This window comes from Dermacentor albipictus, chromosome 1 (assembly GCF_038994185.2).
Source record: "Dermacentor albipictus isolate Rhodes 1998 colony chromosome 1, USDA_Dalb.pri_finalv2, whole genome shotgun sequence".
NCBI lineage: Eukaryota > Metazoa > Arthropoda > Arachnida > Ixodida > Ixodidae > Dermacentor > Dermacentor albipictus.
The window spans coordinates 377917135-377939435 of NC_091821.1; the positions used below are offsets into that span (position 1 = coordinate 377917135).

General features: G+C 46.2%; 2 protein-coding genes across 7 annotated transcripts in view; one reads left to right on the plus strand and one right to left on the minus strand.

Moving 5' to 3' along the window:
* LOC135900247 (phospholipid scramblase 2-like) overlaps positions 1 to 22301 on the plus strand; it is a 365712-nt gene that overhangs the window by 263122 nt on the left and 80289 nt on the right. For 4 of the 6 annotated variants that reach the window (XM_070531927.1, XM_070531925.1, XM_070531924.1 and 1 more), the window contains one exon: positions 11506 to 11589. The exons of the other annotated variants lie outside the window; for them this stretch is intronic. In XM_070531927.1, the coding sequence (XP_070388028.1) occupies positions 11573 to 11589 (17 nt within the window). In that variant the 5' untranslated portion in view covers positions 11506 to 11572. The remainder of the gene's footprint in view (positions 1 to 11505; positions 11590 to 22301) is intronic. 6 annotated transcript variants of the gene reach the window in all.
* Positions 7315 to 22301, minus strand: part of LOC135900249 (phospholipid scramblase 2-like) — a 39272-nt gene continuing 24285 nt past the window's right edge. The window contains exons 6-8 of the mRNA XM_065429675.2: positions 15123 to 15293; positions 14279 to 14431; positions 7315 to 7654 (exon numbers count right to left, since the gene is read on the minus strand). Of these exons, the coding sequence (XP_065285747.2) occupies positions 7610 to 7654; positions 14279 to 14431; positions 15123 to 15293 (369 nt within the window). The 3' untranslated portion in view covers positions 7315 to 7609. The remainder of the gene's footprint in view (positions 7655 to 14278; positions 14432 to 15122; positions 15294 to 22301) is intronic.

The window sequence follows — 22301 nt, forward strand, 5'->3', positions numbered from 1 at the left end:
TAATTCTAGTCCTAGAACTGAATTACCCGAGGAGGCGGGCATTGCCTGCACGAGAAATCAATATGCATAAGTGAGTAATAGCAAAAAACTACTGACTAAATTGTTAACTAATTACTTTATGGCACGTACTGTAATTTACGCAATGTAGCCCGAGATATTGCAAGGCATTTCTCCTCTTGGAAAAAGTTCTGAGCGTGGCAGTGGTTTCTACATATGCGCCGTCAAACTTGCCACGGTAAATCTGCCTTGTTATTCCACTAACTTTTTAATGCGGTTTGCATTCATAGGATACTTCCCGCACTTCCCGGTGTCTATGTGCCTGGCGGTCTGTTTGTCTAGCCATTTTCCAGCCAAACTGAGTCTCTGGGTAGCCCACGCTTTAATGAATGGACATTTGGCTGGCGTGCTGAGGGATCCGAGTTAGAAACCAACCGTGGGGCCAACTTGGGTAACTAGGCAAGTGAAATTGGGTATCTGCCGATTTTCAATGAGCCTATTTCACGACAACTTAGGCTTCTGTGTATGTGCCATCTGGTATGAGCCGCTCTTTAGTGAACCTCTTCGAAGCCACCTTGGGTCACCGGGTATGCGCGACTGGGTACGCGGCAATCTTCAATGAAACTATTTTGCGTTTACTCGGGTCACTGGTTGTGTGCCACAGTTTGCGGGTCAATGCTTACTGAACCTCTTTGACGCCGTATTGACTCGCTGGATATGTGGTACTGAGCATGAGCAGATCTTCCATGAAAAAACATGGTTGTGGCTTAGCTAACGTTAAGCCCAGAATGCGAAGCATACTAGCCTTTATTTTAGTTGTTGAACCACTGTTTAGCCTGGTGAACTGCTGTTGCTTGGCTATATTTGGTTCGGCTAGACGAAGAAACAACTCATGCAGGCGAGCGCACGAGCTGGGACCCGGCTATGTAGCTACGCGGCCGCAAGCGAGCGCACGATTTGAGCCTCCGCTTTTGCAGCTGCTATGACGTCATATGGTAGCTACGCGGCCGCGCGCGGCGCAGCAAGGAAGGGCATGGTTGTGCGGCTAGTATGCTTCGCATAAAAAGAAAATTCAGTTTATCCGGTGCAGGACGGAATCAAACCTGCGTCGTATGTATTTAGACAATCCTGTCCGAGTGAGTGTTTAGACACGCGCCGAGCACGCACTTCAGGGCAGAGATAGGAGATAGACGCGAGATAGGAACCCGGCAGCATAGATGCGTCGTGCATGATGCGTCTCCTCGGCGTAGTAACGGTGTGATGATAATTAAATTATGGGGTTTTACGAGCCAAAACCATTTTCTGATTATGAGGCACGCCGTAGTGGGGCACTCCGGAAATTTTAACCACCTGGGGTTCTTTAACGTGCACCTAAATCTAAGTACACGGGTGTTTTCGCATTTCGCCCCCATCGAAATGCGGCCGCCGTGGCCGGGATTCGATCCCACGACCTCGTGCTCAGCAGCCTAACACCATAGCCACTGAGCAACCACGGCGGGTGGTGTGATGATACATAGAGCTTCAATACTAATCGTAATAACGTCGACCTTCACAGTCAGATGGGTTCCACCTAAATTTGTTTTGTTTTTTTTTTCATTTCCGGGACAGATGGTGGCACTGATTCATTCCTGTGGCATCCCGAACAGCACCTGTATGGTACCATAAGGCTAGACCTTCATTCATCGATATCGAGTAACAATCTCTAGACGATCACCATGACACCGCTCGAACTTTGCTCACAAGGTGAGGCAAAGCGCAGCGAAATTCTGTAAGAGCAATTCACTTACCGTGAAAAAAAGAAAGCGGGTCAGGAACGGCTACCCGTACAGTCGAAATGGGCGAGGAGCTGTCTCGTCAGGCGATGTCGGAATTTCGATTGCGTGCAGAAGCTTGCGGTAAATCCCTAAGAAAACACTACTAATGCGATACAGTGAGCTCATATGTCCCGATTAGTTTTTTTTTTTTTCTGCTGGACATTGCAAGTCATGCAAAGGTTTTGCAAATGAGGGGAACATACTACGAGCACGAAAACTGAACGTAATATAGATCTGAGTAATTCGAGTTTATTTGTTGTCCACACATATTTATTTATTTATTTATTTATTTATTTATTTATTTACCATAGAGGCCACACAAGCACGAGCATGGCAGTTGTGCAATGCAGTGCACCAGTTTTTATTGTTTTTCGACAACAGAATTCTTAATAATTGCCTGTGATGAATAGCGCAATTCCTGTCCTTGAATTTTATTCTACGAAGAGGCTGATAGTAACCGTACATCTGAAATGCATAATTCATGATAATCAAAACTTCACTAATTATGTTTTAAAGTAATCATGTCATGGCACATATTCCAATTGAGGAATTGTAGCCGGTGAGTTGGCAAGGCATATCCTCTTGGAACAAATTTATATTGCGATAGCAATTATTAGCAACAAACGCGGGTAAATGACATCTTAGTTGAAATCAAGAAAAAGAAATGGGCATGGGCCGCACATGTAATGAGGAGGGAAGATAACCGATGGTCACTAAGGGTTACGGACTGGATTCCAAGGGAAGGGAAGCGTAGCAGGGGGCGGCAGAAAGTTAGGTGGGCGGATGACATTAAGACGTTTGCAGGGACAACATGGCCACAATTGGCGCATGACCGGGGTAGTTGGAGTAGTATGGGAGAGGCCTTTGACCTGCAGTGGGCGTAACTAGGATGATGATGATGATGATGATGATGATGATGATGATGATGATGATGATGATGATCAATTATATGCACACTCCAGGCGCATATAGCATTGCCGTCGACTTCGCCGTGAGGTTCCGCATGAGCGCAGGCGTGTGAGGGTGAGCTGGCGAACGCGGTTCAATCTCGGGTGCGCGAGCGAGGAACGCAGCCCGTAGCGCTCGAGGCAGGGGGTGGGGCGAGGGTAGAGGGGCGTTCTTTTCCATTGGCTGTTACGGGGCCTCGATGCCCTCCTCGTCCGCCGCTCCGTGCAGAGTGGAGACAACCGCAGCGTCTACTACGGAAATGCCGTAGATGCAGATCGTAGTCGATGTCGTAGTAGACGCCTTTGGCGGACGCCGTAGGGACGCGTTGCCGGCGCTCGTGTGTCTTGGAAGCGGTCTGCGACGAGGCTGAAGTGCGCGCCCGCACGGGCGTCATCTTCAAATCGATCTGCGATGTTTGCAGAGTGCGCGTAGCGCCAGTAACTTCGTGTGCGATTTGCTATCGACGTTTTATTCACGCTGAAGCGTGACATGCATTAAGGTCAATTAGCTTGCTGCTGCCGTGATTCCTCACTCCAGCATTTTCACAGCGAGTTTCCGCGCTCATCGAGCGGGATGAGTTCATGCCTACCTGTGCGCGCGGGACTCCGTGCTGGGTAATTTAGGTAAAAAACGTTGACAGACTAGTTTTTAGATGTCACCACTTTCGAAATATGTGCCATCAAACTTGCAGTGAAAGCGCACTGTTTCATTTGCTTTAAAAGAACACCGTTTTATGCATTGATGTTAAAGGGTAACATCAAACTTGCAGTGAAAGTGCACTATTTCATTTGCTTTAAAAGAACACCGTTTCATGCACTGAAGTTAAAGGGTAACTAGACCGTAACCTCAGTGCAACTTACATGGGGAAAACGCATACTTGAGGAAATATCTCTAAACTGTCTTCATGCCCTTACCATCCAATTATTGCGACCGACTGGAGATCCAGCGACTCAACCGCAGGATTTATCCCCCGCCTCACAAAAAGCTCAGCACTGAAGATGCCGTAGCTCTCCGACTTATACAGACCAACACATTTCCAAACCTACACAGATACAGTAAAATGTTCCCACATACATATCGCGGCATCTGCCCCTGGTGCGGCAACACACGCCCTACACTCTTTCATATCTCGTGGGGATGCGAGGGCAAACCTCAACACTTAAAGACGCCTAGCACGTCATTTGAGCGGTGGGAGGTACAGCTGACCGGCGATACCCTGGCGGGACAAGAAGCTCTCGTCCAGCAAGTACGTCGAGCAGCCACGGCCAGTGGAGTCCTGGAATGAGGACCCCACCCACTCGACCTCAAGAGCAACCACCTCGATGGTCCGAATAAATGTTTTCTCTCTCTCTCTCTCTCTTGGCATCGTGGAGAATTTGTTCTAAATGTATGCGCCTTGTGAACTCACCAGCTACAGTTCATAAATTGCAGTAAGACTCGTACAGTTCTTATAAAAGAGCCCATTAGAATTTTGTTATTTAGTCGAATATGCATTTCGCTTTCTATCGCAAATATAATGTCGCCTCTTCAATGCTATCAGCAAATTCCAAGTGGACAATTATTATAGCCCCTCGAATCCCCTTACTCTTTTCCTCTATGGTGTAACTGATGACTTACTGTATAGCCTTACTTTTTTTATATACAGTAAAAGCTCGTTAATTCGAACCGCAAGGGTAAGCCGCTTCAGTTCGAATTAACGAAAGTTCGAACTAACGAAAGCGAAGGAGAGCAGCAGTAAACTGCGATTTGGAAGCAGTAGGGCATGTCATAAATTTGGCGGGTCAGAAAGTGATGGCGTGTGCTGCGGGCACACACCATCTTAAGTCGAAGCTCTGGGTCCGACTGTGCCACCCCACCGATGTCCACCGAAAGGAACGTTAGCCAAGGCTTAACACTATCACAATGAATCGCGACGGCCGATACCTCGTAAGCTGAAAACAGAGGTGCACCACCGATGAAGACTGCCGAGAAAGAGACGCTGAACATGTGAAGGTGGCGAAGGCCCTGATTCTTTGGTTTTTGATTGCAAGCGCAGCAGCGACGTACTTGATTCGCTGTGTTTTGGCGCTTGCAATGCCATCTCCGCACAACATTAGCAGCTGTACAAGATTTCCTCTCGGAGGTTACGTAGAACGGAGAGGCGGCAGCCGCCGCTGCCTTCTGGCTGGCCCCGCGCCGGTTAGATTTTTTTCCGATTTTGCCTTCTCTCGCCGTTCTCGCCGTTTCGGAGGCAATACAGCCTTGTGTGTAGGCAGTAGGCGCATTTCTCTGGCCGTGAGCCAGGCGAGGGTAGTTCGAATTATCCGTGAGGCAACCTTCTCGCGTTCGAATTAACGGATGTTTTTATACATAGACTTTTATGGAGCTTGGCCGGACCAAATCGTACAGTTCGAATTATCCATAAATTCGAATTATTGAAGTTCGAATTAACGAGCTTTCACTGTATTCACTCCACCTACGACTGTTCGTTGATCTGACAAAACTTCCAGGCCAATGCAGGCGGTCCGGAGTCACCTCGCTCTCTTCAATACGTCGAACGTAGAAGCTCTTGACGGGTTTCACACGGTGTTGATACTCACGCGAAACACACGCCCAAACTAAAATAATACACAGGCTGCGACATATCGTTTTACTTTGGCACAGCGGTACAAATAAATTCATTTTAACTAGTTGCTATTGCTTTCTCCAAATGAGCGTTTTTCTGCCGTAACGCAGCGTTGATTCACGAAGCGTCTAGGACGTTCGCTTGTGTGCTGCTCTGTGTGCAAGCTATTTGACCTGTTGCATTACTGCAACATTACAGTAGTAAACCTCCGACCCCTTGCTCCAATATCGTCATGTGATCATCGACAGAAAAATGGCTGTGGCTTAGCTAAGGTTAAGCCCAGGATGCGAAGCATACTAGCCTTTGTTTTAGTTGTTGAACCAGGTGAACTGCTGTTGCTTGGCTATATTTGGTTCGGCTAGACGAAGAAACAACTCATGCGTTACTCTGCTTCGCCTTCAAGAGTGGAACGCGACAGCGTTCCCGTCGACCCGCCAAGGGGTGTTAGACAATGGGCTACGGCGCAGCGACTACGCGCCCCGCATTGGACGCGGTGAGCGTCGAGCAACGCAGCGTTCGGCGCGGCAACGAAATGTGCGCCTGAGCAAGCGACGCACGCCTGAACCTTAGAAACAGCTCGTTTCTAAGGCAACACCGCATTCACTGGAGGCGCTTTTGTACTGCTTTGAAGCATCGTACTCGTGGCTCAGTGGTAGCGTCTCCGTCTCACACTGCGGAGACCCTGGTTCAATTCCCACCCAGCCCTTCTTGCAAGAGTTGAGCCAAAGCCACCTAGAAACAAGCGCAGCTGCTTATATACCGCCGCGACGCCGCGAGCGACGGCGCGAGTTTGGAGCCCCGTTTCTCCTCTGTCGTGACGTCCGGTGCCACGTGGTATGGCATGGGGTCAAAGGTCATTGAAGGCGACACCGCCGCGCCTGAGGAGCTGGGTTGAGCTCTCGTAATATGCTTCGCATAAAAGATAACCGCAATGAGAAAGAAGAAAATAAAGGCTATGAGGGAGCGTGACCTCGGGCAGGTAGCCTCGGCAAGCCAGCGCAGTCTGACGCCGCCCGTCTTTCTAGACGAGGCCTGTCTGCGAATTGACTGTTGGGAAGTAGGCACTCCATGGTTGCTGGATATATTGGAGAGATTGTTCGGTTTCGTGGTAGCCCTTAGCGGCGCATTCGTCGCGATCGACACCCGCCAGCCATTCTACTCTCTCTCTCGCACTCTCTGCTCGCTCGGCAACTACTCATCACCGCTTGTCTAATGTGGTCAGTGCCTATTTCCCAGGAGCCTTTTCTTTATACTTTATATGGCTAGGATTCTAAATTATTACGTGTCGCTCCCTCGCCTTCTTTCTGTCTTTTTCATTCTACCATGGACAACAGTCGCGTATACTGCAGAGCGATGTCCGCTTCATGCAATGGCTGCACATGCCCAACTTGTTGTGCATATCACGCTTCTTTTTATGGCCGTGGCCGCGTTTCTTTATCCACGTCTAAAGTGTGATAAAAGGGGGGGAAGCTCAGAACCTATTCCTCATCTGTTAAATTACTTACCACATGACCATTTTAGACAATTTTCTCGATATCGAAGGAGAGGTCACAACCGCGGCTGCTAGCGCGTTGCTTTTCATTATGTGTACCTACGAGCGAGGGCTTGAGCGTCCGCCTTCAGCTACAGAGTACACGACTCAACCTGCCCCGTGCCAAAAAACGAAGAATGCCAAGGCTTGACGAGTCGAAATCACGATCTCATTGTGAGCTACGCCCGTAGTGGGGGGCTCTGAAATAATTTTCACCCCCTGGAATTACTTAGCGCGCACCTGACTTTTGCATTCCACCCCCATTGGAATGCGACCACCGCCGTTAGTGTAGAACCCACGACTTTGAGCACAAGGGCGGGACCTGATAGAACATTTTGCGTGTCCTATGCTGGCTCGTCGCCGCTACCTGACTCAACGCGAGACTCATTGCAGTGAGTCGGAACCAACACAGTGACCTCTTCGAGGGGATTTAGAACTTTATGAACGTGACATGACCGCGCTCCTAGAAGCGCTCATTGTACTTTAAAGTGCTGTTGCGATATTCGCAATTTAAAACAACCAACGTTTCTCACGTTCTGTTGCTTTCCGAAAATAGGCAGTAGCTTCACTCGTAAGCGAATGCAAAAGTAAAAAGGGATGGTCCGAATGCGTGTCACCACTTGCTGCTTTAAACCAGCTTAACCAGCAGGCTAGACCAGCCATTTTTGTTCAGGACACAGACTGCGGTGTCATCCCAGACTCGCAGGTACTGAGTCAACCACAGCATGCAGGCTTGCAGTCCTCGTAGTACATGTAATCCTGAAATAAAATCGAGCAACAATGAATCAACGCGCGCGAAATGACGCAACATAGTACAGTGCAAAATCTGCGGCTGCCACCACAACCGCACGTTCCACGTCTGCTGTTTTAAATCTAATCGCCCTGTTTTCTGTCAACAGCGTAGAGAGTTAGAAAATAATTTGAGCTAAATACTTGCAAGATGCGGCAGAATGCACCTTCCGTGAAGGTAGTGATAATGAGACAGACTTCGTGTTAACTTTTCAGATAACAGCATCAACTAATGCTACACCACACCAAGAATACACGATAGCTTAGTTGTGTCGTCCATTTATGGACCAAGATATCGCCATTGCAGTTTATCATCAACTCTACGATCAGTTTTTCAAGTGGGGCATTTACGCGTCACCTAAGAAAGAGGCGGCTGGCATTCACAAGAAGAAGCTCTGGGGCTGAATTCTATCAAAGCTTTTCTTGCGTAAGGGTGCTTTATATTCGGCTAACGCGCTTCGCTAATGATATATGCATAGCATAAGGATTTGCCGAAATTTTATTTTACGAACAACTCTAGAGTAAGATGTTTCTGTAAATACGCCGTTAAGTTAGAACAGTTCGTGAGGGGAGATGCCAGCATATCGTGATGAAGGCGTAGTGATAACGAAGGTTGTCTGCCACTGTCAAACCGAACCTAGGAACGAAAGGTCTTGTGGATTGGGCATGACTTTAGTGGCAGAAGTAGGTCAGGAACTGGAAGCCATGAAGTTATCTGCATTTGACACATCTTGATGTTCGATATTTCGCAAGCTTTTCTGTTATGCATAAATGCCGCTGAAGAAACATTTTGCCCAAATTGGTAAAACGCCACGTCATACGCTTCAGCGAAAACCTCAAATGTTTCCTAATAATGAGTGCTGTCGATGTAAAGGAGTTATTTTTTGCGTAACTCGGCATTCGGCCCACCCTATATCCGAAAATGAGCGGTAATCAGGGATTAAGTCATTATCTAAGTGAATGTAACTTTTAAGTTGTTATTTAACCTATCACGTTGAAATTGCGACATTGAATTCAGAGCTCTCACTTCCGATATCTGACTCCAGACTGGCTGTGAAATCTTGTTGGTTGTTGTATTTATAATTTCCAAGTTAATTCTTTTTTTTAAACATTGGGAGGCAAGATTACCAGTGATACCAGCGTATCTCGTGGCACATTTCGTAGAACGGCACACTCAACCCCAAGATGATAGCCTCAGGTTAGGTACTCTAAATACTCGTACATTTACTCGCACTGGACAGCTTCAATTCCACAGCTGCACTTCAAGCTCATACCTAACGATGTAATCAGTGAACATGACTAAAAAGTTTATCTGTGATTAGTGAAGGACACACGCCGGTAAACCATCATCGCCAGCTTAGTATCTGCGCGTTCTGCTGACTCTTGTGACTCAGTTCTGACGAACCAATATCTTTGTGAATTCGTCACCAGGGTACGTATTCATTAAAAAATTCCTACGCTAGAACGATTCGTAAGAGTATGTACTAGCCAGTTGTTAGGTCGCACGTATTATTACCTAAGGCAAACTGCAAATTTCAAGCAGCTCTTACTACCGAAAAGTTTCGTAAATTAGGCCCCGTGGGTGTGTATGCACAAAACGTATCGTTAGCCCTTACGGGCCCTTACGAAAGAAAGTTTTGTGAATTAGGCACCAGGGGCAGAATTCATTAAGCTACATTGCTCGAACGCAATTTCTTAGTTAAAAAAATTTCTTAGGCTAGATAAGGGTGCAGCTGAAGTGGAAGCGCATTTAACTTGCGGCGTCGTATGAGAGCCAGGAGGAAGCAAAGCTCGGATTAAACGAGAAGAAAAAATGAAAGGAGGGCGGTCAGCTGATAGCATGATTTCACATCACGCATATATCGTTGAGTCTATTTTCTTCGGCCAAATCACTGCACACACCCATTGGGCAGCTTCCTTTTCCGGGCGTCTGCTACAGCGCCGACAAGTTCAGCCGCCCTCGCGTGTTCCGCGCACTGCCGTGAAAAGAATTGCAGTAGACGTGTTACGCATTCTTATCACACATCTGCAAGAGACAGGGCTGATGACCACATGATGACATATCTGGTGCATAAAGAGACGCTCAGTCGGAGCGTCTCTTTATGCACCAGGGTGCCACGTAAGCTCGCGTGGCAGCCGGTACCGTCTAAGGTGCTGGTCCACGATGTAATTAACCACAAATCGACGACGAAACGCGCGCTCCCTTCGCATAGTATCACTGTCGAGTGCACGAAGAACTACTAAAGTAGCTACTAAAAAAGAAACGCAGAAAGAAGCCGTGGCTACCTACACCCCCAAATTATGACAGCAAACACCGTTACATATTATCCGCACCTGTAAGTTTTGCTACATAGCACACTTTCACATCGTATTAGCGTTCATCGCTCCTTCTTGGCTTCTCCTCAGCTGATGAATCACGATGATGCCTCGCACAAGGTCAAGAGTTTGTTTTGCAGTTTCAGGCGGCCGGCATTCCGACACAGGCGACATGCACAAAGGCACCACCACATCCATATTGGAGACCGGTAATAAATGATAGGTTGGGGACTTCAGGGCCTGGAGCCTAGTGGCAACCTAGTAGCACCTTGTAAAGTCAAGGCTAATCAGTGAACGTCATCCCGATGGTCAAGTGCTCGTCAAAATACTGAACATGGTACACGAAGCAAATAGGGGTTTCTAGCTAGTTTCGGATCAAATCGGTTCCAGTTGTCGATCTTTCGACACTGGCGCACTTTGCTCAAAGCAGTCACTGCACATATAGTACGGTGTCAAGGTGGGGGTGGCGGTATCTGAACGGCGCCCGACATCGTTCTGTAAACATACGAATGTGGCGTCGCAGTACGAAGTGAACTGCGGCTCCAGAACAAAAGTCCGTTAAAATTCCGGACGAGTTTTGGATGTTGTAAAACATCAATAACATACTTTTATTTTCTCTGCAGAACGAAGGCCTCGGCCAGTGATCCCTAATTACCCCTGACATGCGTGATTCTAAGTTGTGCTTGCAGATGTCCTTATTTCATTACCCCACTTAATTTTCGGCCGTCCTCCACAGCGCTTCTTTTCCCCTGGCGCCCACTCGGTATGTCTAACGGACCACTGATTATCCACCCTACGAATTACCTCGCCTGCCCAGCTCCAAGATTTCCTGTTAATTTCCACTACCACTACCCAGCTTGCTCTCTGATCCACACCGCTCAATTCCTGTTTCTTAACGTTAGCCATAGCATTCTTGGTTTCATGGCTTGTCTGAGCGGTCCTCTATTCGTTCTCAAGCTTCAGTGTTAACCTCCAAGTTCCTGCCCCATATGGTGGTGCTGTAAGAATGGAACGATTGTAGACTCTTCTTCAGAGGCCGCAGTGAGCTCCCAGTAATGTTTGGGTAATGCCAGCCGTATGCGCTCCAACCCATTCTAATTATTCTATAAGTTTTCCTCTGATGATCAAGGCTCTCTGCGAGTAATTAACCTAGAAAAACTTGACCCAGCTCACACTAGTTGACTGCCGATGAGAAATTCTTTTTCGCTGGACAGATTATTCAACATTAGCTTTGTGTTCTGCATATTCATCTTCAACCTATTCTTACACTTTCTCGGTTAAGGCCCTCAATAAATTATTGCAGTGTGTCCCGAGCGTTTCTGAACAGGACAATGCCATCGGCAAGCTGAAGGTTGTTGAGACATTCGCCGTGTATCGTCGCTCCTAATCCTTCCCAGAGTAACAGCTTGAATATTTCTTCTAAACATGCAATGAATATCATTGTACAGATTGTGTCTCCTTGCCTGACCACTTTCTCAATTAGTATTTTTCCGCTTTTCTTGCAGATGATTGAAACATGAGAAGCCGGAATTATCACTGAGGAAGATTCAAAGCCTGAGGAGTTGAGGATACATGCGCTGTGGCATAAGGTAATTACACGGCCTTGACGCTTACATGGCAATTACCACAGCCTTGATGTAAAGTTCGTTCAGTCCTTCAGTGCGATCCACGTGATATGCACCTGCACTGATAGTTACACGCAACTGTCGTAGCTTCGTCCAAGAGCACTGAATAAAGACTTCAAACTGTGGGCCGCTGGGAGAGCAGACAAGGCAGTACAATTCGAGTGAGTCAAAGACTGATCTTGCTGATACGAAGTGTTTTAGGTCCCGCGCTTACTGTCGTGCATGATTCACATTGTTCATTTCGCGATAACAGGCCACTGTGGCCGTCATTGTCATCCGTTATGTTGGCCTGAGTAATGCGCAGTAAGCGCGGAGCACCGTAAGACCACCACCGGATGGACGAAAATTCTTGCGCTGAATTCACAAATGCTTATGAAAGCATTCTTAGGTGAGAAAAGCAAAAGATAGAACATCGCACGAAGCTATTGAAAGCAGTGAGTGACGTCACTTCGCGCAAGACTGATGTTAGTCTGGGTTTTAGAATATAAGCATTTCCATTCAATCACAAGACGACGATGACTATCGTCGGCTGTCGCTTAAGCTTTGTCGTCTGCTTTTCCTGTGCTCTGTTGTCTGTTGGCTCCGCACAACCAAAACAAGAAGGTAGGGGCCTCTTTGTGAGCGTTATTTATGAGTGCCTCTAATGATACACGTCAGAGAGGTTATATATATAAATGTGTGGGCGCGTGTATTTATTTCACAGCATCACTCCTGTTCGAGCAGTCCACATGATTTTCGCATCAATGGTGGCACGTGATTTTATTCGCTATGTAATTTTTTATATGTCTGCGTATTTAACATTCCGCTTGACATCATGGAAAATTTCGCAGCTTCTTACATCACTAATTGCGATCAGCGCTGTGTTGAAGAAAACTTCTGTATTTTCAAAAATAAATTATTGTCACTCATTGAACGTTTCGTACCGCAAAGAACGGTCGTTTGCAAGCCACGATCCCCTTGGTTCAACCCCTTTTTGAAGCGACTTTTTGAAACCCCTTTTTGAAGCGAATTGTACAACAGCTACACGTTTCGATATTTGGAAACGTTTAAGCGTTTGTTTCGTTGTTTCATCTCTCATGCAGATGTGTAGGCCGCAAATGCGTCGGGAAATATAATCATCCGCAGCCCGATGAGTGGGCGAAAGCTCAAACTAGAACAAAAAGATAGAAGTACTCAAAAGTTATGAATGACAAACTTGATGGTTTTCAGAAACGGACACCAAGCTTCTGTTTCATACTATCCAATGGAGTGTCATGAAGATACGAAAAATCCGGCTTAAGCGCGCATAAAGATAAAGAAACGCAGCGTATCAGAGATTCAGCAGAAGCTCGCAGCACGGCAATAGTTTTACTGCCTACCACAGCAGCGCACGCCCAATACAATTATGCACTAAAGCTGGTGAATGCGTTTGAGATGGCATATCTTAGCGCGCCACAATATTCTAAGCACGCGCCACCCTTGGCTATCAGTTGTGGCCTCTGGCCAATCGGCCGCTACAGTTTGCTCCTACGCTTACCCACGTGAGCTCGAGCAGCACAGATAGACATAATTAAGTTCGTAAGGCTGCTATCCGCCTTTCGTAGAAGTTAGTTCTTAAGTCGCCAGCTGCGACTGCTTTTTATGTTTTGCGAATAGACTTGCTACGGAATTAGCTTGCTACGGGCGCAAGTACTGAAGCTCGCACCTGCGCTACGATTACATACGTAGTGCCTTTTTTCGACTACAGCATTCGTCGTTGCAGCGGCGGACATCGCAAGCTTGCTGATCTTACGAACAGTTTTAGCTTTTTGAATAGGTTTCTTTCGTAACATATTTCTCACGCCAAAATTTGTTCGTAAGTTTGTTTAGTGAATTCCACCCCAGGGTCCGTACTCCCCAAACGCTCTCAAGCTAGAATTGTTCCTAAGAGCCAATTCCGGCCCATCTGGGCACTGGACATGTATATTAACCTAGGCTGCCAGCCAATGCGAAAGAATACTTGCGAACAAAAAAGCTTTGTTAATTCACCCAGCCCCTTTTGTAGTTATTGTTATTTTTTGTTATTCACGCTCATTCCCAACATATGCAAAACAGTCTGGCTTGCGTTTTACAGGAGCCACACAACCCTTTCCTTCAAGCTTTTCTTTCAAGAAAAAAGAGAAACGGCGACGGAATCTCTAAAGTATGTCATCTTTTCTGTGCGCGGGGCCTAACCTACCACAGTGGCATTCGTCGTTAGTTAAGGCGCAATACGTTTCAGTGAATGCGAGAAACTTCATTATCGTCATCATCATTATCATCATACGTCTTAACGAACAGATCTGGCCCTCTGCAAGTAAAAAAAAATGAGTCCAGCCTTTCAGAGAAGTCCAACTCTTATAGAATGTGAGCTATGCTTATTGATTTTAAATGTCTGAACATAAAAATAACTTGTGAGGTTCAACGTGCTGAAACTGCGCAGTGGATTATCATGCGCGAATATTCGAGGGAACTGCTTTAACTATGGTCACTCGAGGTTCTTTAACATAAGCTCGAATTTCAGTACAAAGGCGTATATGCATTTCGCCCCCACCGAAATGGGGTGGTCGTTTACAGGGAATGGAACCCACAACCTTGCTTTCTCGCGAAACTGCGGGAACGATTAGTACGGTGAACAGTGTAAGCCGGTGCTTACGATGAGCAAAGTGACCGCCATGAGTGCACTCTTCGTGCGGACGTCCAAGTCCATGGGGAACTTGACGCCAAATGTGTCGGCGTCCGTGAAGGAAAAGAGGCCGCCCCACTTCCTGGTGACCTTTCCTACGACGGCGCCGTTCGTCGATCGAACCTTGTAGAGAAACATGTGGCAGAATTACAGCGGCGGTACGGGTGATCGTGAAAAGGCGTCATTAAGTTAAACACCACAAGTGTGATTAGCACCGCGAAAGCAAAGAAGCTGCAGAAAATTTGACCTTTTATTTATTTTTATTTTTATTTGCTCTTTCCAGGTGATTCGTTCTCGAACACTTCGTAGTCGCATAATCCTTACAGGCCGGTTGAGCCGTTGCATACGTAGTAGAATATTCCGCAAAAGTTTCCAAGCCATTGCCACGAGTGATGAGGATAGACAATATATGGCGCGATGCTTGTATAGAATAACCGGTACAGTATATAATAGCAGAACGAACGGTATTGTCTCCCTCAGTTTTCTAGGCTGCTTCGAAACAGTGAAGTTCTTACAGGGGCGCCAGAACGCTGAACAACGATGCGTATTGTAACGTCAACAATGGCCAGAAAACTATTGCCAAACCTTATCTCATCGTCTCGACTGATGTGTCCTAATGAACGCCGACGCTTCTATTATTATTATTATTATTATTATTATTATTATTATTATTATTATTATTATTATTATTATTATTATTATTATTATTATTATTATTGCAAGTTCGAGTTTCTTTATCGCAAGTCGTGTCACGCTTCGTGCGGTTGCGCTAAAGTCATGCTCGAAGGTAAAGGCAACGCCTATAGCTACTCACTTCGAAGTCGACGTCGCACTTGCAAGGCAAGCTAGAAGTGCAGAGACCGCCCACAACTTCCAGCTGCTTCATCCCATCCGGGTCATAAATCGCAAACGTAGGATACCATATGGACCACCGCTGACGTACATCACTGATGACATTTCCTGGTGGAGCTTGAACTTGCATTGCCTGACGAAATGGCAAGGGCAAAGAAAATTTGGAGAAGGCTTAAGCTTCGCCTTTAAGAGTGGAACGCGATAGCATTCGAAGATCCCTGACTGCTTTTCACCCTTTCCGGCATCTGCAGCTTAAGTAGACCGAATGTGTACCGGGAAACGCTGGCGGCGAACGCTATGCACGTAGGCGAGCTTTCTGGTACAGCGTGAGCCGATCCTGGAGGTATTGCACAGCTGCGCCTAAACTACATCATTTTCAGGTTTCGGTTTTTGTTTCGCACTTTAATATTTAATTTTCAGAAGATTTAACATAAAAGCCATGTGCTGTCGATGTTTTGTTTTATGACGCTTGTTTGTGGGCTGTTGTTCCCACAATTCTGATGAATAACTTTGACACAAATTTGAACAAGGTATGAGCAAGTTTAGTGGCAGGAAGGAGTAGCAATATAGCCCGTGTATAAATGTCATACAGCAAGGTGTGGCCGTGTTAAATGCTGTCGGGAAACGACCGACACCCACTTATTTCTCTTTTATTTAAAGACAAGTGATAAAAGAAATTATCTGGGTCCCACTCACTGTGGAAATCGGTGTAATGAAGTTATCTGTGTTGTTTTCTTTGATTTACAATAATTAGTGGTGATGCTGACGGCAGATGTTTAACTTGTTCAACGTTTAGTCCAGCACGACAGTGGTGAGTTGATGTTAAACGTTATCCTGCGTGCACCACTGTAGTCTGTCTGCCAAGTACACAGAACACACAGGGAGAGAGTGCTTGCTTGAGGCGTTGTTGTGCGCCACACTTCATATATCCGCGTAGAGGGTTAAGCATATTTATTGCCTCACAGGGCACATCGCATCGAGGCAGAAGTATTAAATTTTATTTAATTATGGGGCTGTATGTGCGATGACGACCACCAGATTATGAGGCACGCCGCAGTGGTGGACTCCGGGTTAATTTTACACCCTGGTGTAATACACTAATAATTCGCCTTTCCGCTGGGTTCCTGTAACGTTGACTTGAATTTATACTGGGCGCAGATATATCAGCAATGACAGGAGCGGTATATCCGTAATCTCTTGCATGGTGGCCAACGGCTTGAATGAGCAAGATAATTAAACCATCGTGCGCCTGTGGACGGTGAGTGCTTAGAGCCATGGCCTCTAGCTCGCAACGGATGGCTTGCGTCAAACTCGGTGATGCTGGCTGTTGATGTAGCGTTGGTAGGTCGTAGCAGGAGGAGGCGGCAGCTGCATTAAAAAGCTGATCGAAGCGCTGTGCAATACGTTTGCTCTTAGCTTCCTCGAAGCGCCTGCACTTCTTCGAGGTGGACTCAACCGTTGCACAGCTACTGCAAATAAGCAAGTTTAATGCATCAATGCATCGTCTGCGATGCCCTTTAAAATGTGTCCGGCTTTATCTGCCTCCGGCATGTCCTGATCTGCTGTTCGACGAAGAGCCAGAGCGTCCTGAATGGACGAGACGTATGATTCCGTGAACGGCTGGAAACGAGAGGCAAGCTCTTTCTTGGCTGCTAACTGAGGTCCAAAAGCTTTGCGAAAAGATCGCGCTCCTTCTCTTTGCATGTGTCCCAGGTCGTAAGGTGGAATTCGTGCTTCTCAAAACATACCTTCGCGGTTCCACGCAAGAAAAATATAACATTAGCCAGCATAAGTGGGGCATGTCCCACCTGCTGTAGTTGCTGACGCGCTCGTACCACGCCGACCATTCTTCCACGTCGACGTCGTCGATGCCGGTCAAGGTACCCGGGTCAAGTGGGTATGAGACGACAACTTGCGATCTTGTCTGAGTGGGCGGTGCAGCGACGTTAGCCATGGCAGCAGAACAGTCGTGTCGTCCGATGAGGAGATCCAATCCGGATTGTGGCGAGTTTACACCGCACCTCCACCAAATATTACGGGGAAGAATATTTACAAGGGTTATATATACAAGGGTAATGCGCAGCTCGAAACCACAGGACAGAGTGATACCACTAATCGATGTGAGCGTCACATCACGTTCTTCTTCTCCTCGCAACATGTTTCGATAGAGGCGCAAACTACGAGGTAACAATATCGTCGTGATCATTTAAGATTCATCATTTCTTGGAAGTCGTACGATCGCCATCATAACACCTTTGTCATTCCATCAACGTCATTCCGCCTTTACCATTTCACCGTCGTCACCGAGTCTGCGTCATACAGTCATCGTCAAGCCGCCATGCCAGGCACGTACCCAGGGGGGGGCCCGGGGGGGCCCGGGCCCCCCCCGAAATAAAGTGGCATACCCCCCCCCCCCCTCTCCCCACTCACGCCACCACTCCTCACACATTCCTAAAGCGCCACCAGATCAATGTTGAGACTTCGCAGCTGATCATCGGTCAGTATTATGCTGCCTTTTTCACTCCTTTTAGATGGCGGTAGTTATCGCCATCTCTTGTAATGTGAAGGACAGTTTTCTCGTAGATTCCGCACCCGCGTGATTAACGCGAGATGCGTTCAGTTGTCACCATCTATTTAACCGCCATGCGCATAGCTGTTGCTTTTGTTAGTTCAACCTTCTTTGTTTAGGCTGATCCTGGGACCAGGAGAGGGATGCGGCTGTTAGTCAGTTGGCCTGTACTCTCATGGAACAAGTTGCGGCTGGAGAAAACGCCAATTTCGTTTAACTTATCCCTTTGCTTCATTATTTCTTTGAGTTACGGCTCGCCGCGACGCTGGCAGATGTCCGGAACCATACAGACATGATATGGGTTAGATAAGGTGGGAAATAAAATAATATGAAAGAGCGTCCATTATGGAACCCTGCAATAACCCTTAAACCCATAAGCAAGATGAATGTCGCCCGTTACCTCGTCTGTTTTTCCCTAACTGATAGCACTTTTCCTGCAAAATTGGCAACTGGAAACAAAAATCGCAAGGAGTTGAGAAATTAAGCGATCTACTAAGGGAGAGAGCCAAGGCAACAACCAAACTGCAAGCAAAAGCGAATAATAAAAAAGTTAACCGATGTTTATGAGAATATTTATGGATCAACATCTTTTTATTTAAAAAGGAAGTAGAGAAAAAACGCCGCCGGAAGTGGAGAACAATTGTTTTGAATGAGGCTTCTACAGTTATCGGTCGAACTGCCTCACGTAGCCACTTCTCTGCTGTGCTTATGTGGGTGTTTTTCTAACCTTTCGCGGTGAGCGCAGTACGTCTAGAATCGCAGAGTCCTGCGCTCTACGCGGTTGTATGGTACTGGCGGCCGCACAGCGTTACGCAATTCGCGGAACTGTCAAAATTGATCAACAAGGCGAAAATAACTGATATTCGAAACTATAACATGACAAAGACTGAAGAAGCCGTAAAAAATGAAGACAGCCTGAAATCAGTAAAAAAGAAACCTGGCATAGGACAAACCATGATGTATGCACTAAAAGATAAGAAGGATAATATCATCAGCAATCTCGAAGATACAGTAAAAGCAGCGCAAAAATTCTAAGCTGACCTGTATACAGTACCCAGAGGAGTCACGATAGTTCACATATAAACAGTAATGAAGAGGATACAGAAACTCTCCTATAACTAGCGATGAGGTCAGAAGGGCCCTGCAAGATATGAAACGATGAATAGCGGGAGGATAAGGTGGGATAACAGTCGATTTAATCAAAGATGGAGGAGACATAATGCTTGGAAAACTGGCGGCTCTTTATACGAAGTGTCTATCGACTGCAAGGGTCCCAGAAAACTGGAAGAATGCAGACATTATACTAATTCACAAAAAAGGAGACGTTAAAGAATTGAACAATTATGGGGCCAATAACTTGCTCCCAGTATCATATAAAATATTTACCAAAATAATCTCCAATAGAATAAGGTTGACACTGGATTTTGTCAACCAAGGGAACAGGCTGGCTTCAGGAAGAGATACTTTACAATGGATCACATCCATGTCATCAATCAGGTTATCGCGATATCTGGAGAGTACAATAAGCCTCTCTATGTGGCTTATATAGATTACGAAAAGGCATTTGATTCAGCAGAGATACCAGCAATCGTAGAGGCACAACGTAATCAAGGAGTACAGAACGCTTACGTAAAAAGCTTGGAAAAAATTGCTACATGCGTGAGGTATTTGTTTGTTTGAACGAGGCGCGTGGGTGCCATCATTCCAGAAAAGAGGAGGAAGAACGAACTGGGCTCGGGCTGTGAATCTAACCGGTCAGCGCATCAACCGTTGTAAATATAATCTGTAAATAGACTCTCGTCTTACTGACTCGTCTTTCGCGTTAGAATATCGATCTACAGCTACCTTAATTCTACACAAGAAAAGCAGGGAGATACCTATAGAGAAAGGGGTCAGACAGGGAGACACAATTTCTCCAAAGCTATTTTCTACGTGCTTAGAAGAATTCAAGCTATTAAACTGGGAAGGCTTAGGAGTAAAGATCGACGGCAAATATCTCAGCAACCTTTGGTTTGCCGATGACATTGTTCTATTCAACGACAATGCAGACGAGTTACAACAAATGATTGGAGACCTTAACAAAGAGTGTGTAAGAGTGGGGTTGAATATTATTATGCAGAAGATGACGATAATGATAATTAGCCGGGCAAAGGAACAAGAGATCAGGATGGCCAGTCGGCCACTAGAGACTTTTAAGGAGTACGTTTACCTAGGTCAATTAATCAGAGGGAACCCTGATCATGAGAAGGAAATTCACAGAAGAATAAAAGTAGGTTGGATCGCATACGGCAGACATTGCCAGCTCCTGACTGGAAGCTTACCATTATTATTGAAAAGTAAGGTGTGCAATCAGTGCATTTTGCCAGTGCAATATGTCCAGTGCCAATGCATTTGCCAGTGCATTTCCCAGTGCATTTTGCCAGTGCATATGGGGCAGAGACTTGAGAACAAGTTAAGGACCACGCAAAGAGCGATCGAACGAAGATTGCTTGGCATAACATTAAGAGAGAAAGAGAGTGGTTTGGATCAGAGAGCGAACGGTTATAGACGATATTCTAATTGACATCAAGAGGAAAAAATGTAGCTGGGCAGGTCATGTATAGCGCCGGTTAGATAACCGTTGGACCATAAGGGTTACAGAATGGGTACCAAGAGAAGGGAAACGCAATCGAGGACGACAGAACACTAGGTGGAGCGATGAAATTCGGAAATTCGCGGGCGCTAGATGGAATCGGTTGGCGCAGGACAGGTGTAATTGGAGATCGCAGGGAGAGGCTTTCGTCCTGCAGTGGACATAAAACAGGCTGGTGATGATGATGATGATGATGATGGAGGTGGTGGGCCCCCCCCGAAAAAAAATCCTGGGTACGTGCCTGCGCCATGCTGATTGGTGGCCTTGGCAAGCGAGAGCCATAGCAAAGTGGGACAAAGCCGGAGTATGTCGCATATAGTGAGGCAACGGAAGTCTTGGAATGACCACTACAAATATTAAGTAAATGTGACTTCAGAAATACGGTCTGTCCCTACATTGCTCGAATGCTAATCGCATTACCATCGACAGTCATCGAGAGATGAGTTCTGCCATAATTTTTTAACATTTAGACTTCGCTCACGCTCCTCTGCATACCCACTTAGACTCCTGCACCATTGGATTAAGAAGGACATATGTTACACTTCTAAGAAAAGCAACTGTTATCCTGTAGAAAGCGAGTTCTCTTGCAGAAATATTGGCTCTAACCTGACACATCCATTGTCTGATCATTGATGATTGCATCAAGTCCCCATCTTCCTGGGAAACGCTTGTCGTGTTCAAACGAGTAATTGATGCGTCCCAACTTCCTCTCAGCCTAATTCACTCAGCATCACACGTTACAAACAATATTCGCTAGCTTTCCTAACGCCCATAGAATGTTCTCATTTTATTTTCTTATTTCAATACGCCATGCATTGAAGGGGTATTGCATAAGGGGTGGGTACATACATGAAAAATTGAAAGTCATATTGTTATTGCAGTGCAAGGTAATTTGTTACGGTGTTCAGAAATCTCCAAGGACACGTTATGACTGTGATTTCGTTAGAAAAGCCGTTTCAGTCTGCTGCTGCACGAAAAAAAGAATGAAAACGAAAAAGTGACGGGCGCGCGTACGCGGGCGCGCGACTTGTTGCGGGTCACCGGTGCAAGTGGAGATTCGTGCAGGGGGGAGAATGTGTGGTGGCTTGCTGAGTTAGCTGTAAAAGAATTTGTGAAAAAGACAAAGACTAGCAATGTGGCGACCAGATGCAGGCGCAATGATAAGCCGAATTCTATTTTCAGTGCGATATGCTGACGTCGTAAGAGTACTTAGAATGAATAAATCTTGTAGCTAGATTTTGAACCGCTTCGAGTTATTTGATGAGATATACTTGATGCGGGTTCCAAATGGGAGATGCGTATTCTAATTTCGTCCTGATGAGAGATCGATAGGTTAATAATTCTACATTTATGGGGCGCGGTGCAAATGGCGTTAAAAACCCGAGTGTTTTGTTCGCAGATGAAATTATGTTCTTAATGTGCGTTGCCCAGGTCAAGTCACTGCAAAGGGTTACTCCGAGATATGTGTAGAAACAGACTAGTTCAAGATTGGCGTCAGCGATCCGGTTCAAGAAAACGAGTGGATTTCCACGGTGGTGGAAGAAGGCAGTCTTACATTTGTTTGCATCGCGTTTGCACTGCATCCTGAGGCTTATAGCGCGTGAAAATACAAGGACGAAAGGAAGACGTGACACACACAGGCGCTAACGATGTCACATCAACAAGCTCAAGTCACTGCATTACTGTATCCTGGGATGCTATAACGTAAAACTAGTCCAAACTTTTCTATACCAATTCTGCTATCAGCCCTCCACGATTGGTCAAAAACTTTTTTAAACCATGCCCCCTTAACCTGTCTGTCACGCGACGTCACGAAAACCGCGATACCTCCCCATCTGATATGATGTGTACACACTGATTATGCATGATTTGACAGAAAAAAAGAAAAACAGTTATTTCTGATTCGACCCCTTTTGGCCATTAGCCCTCGGCTATTGGTA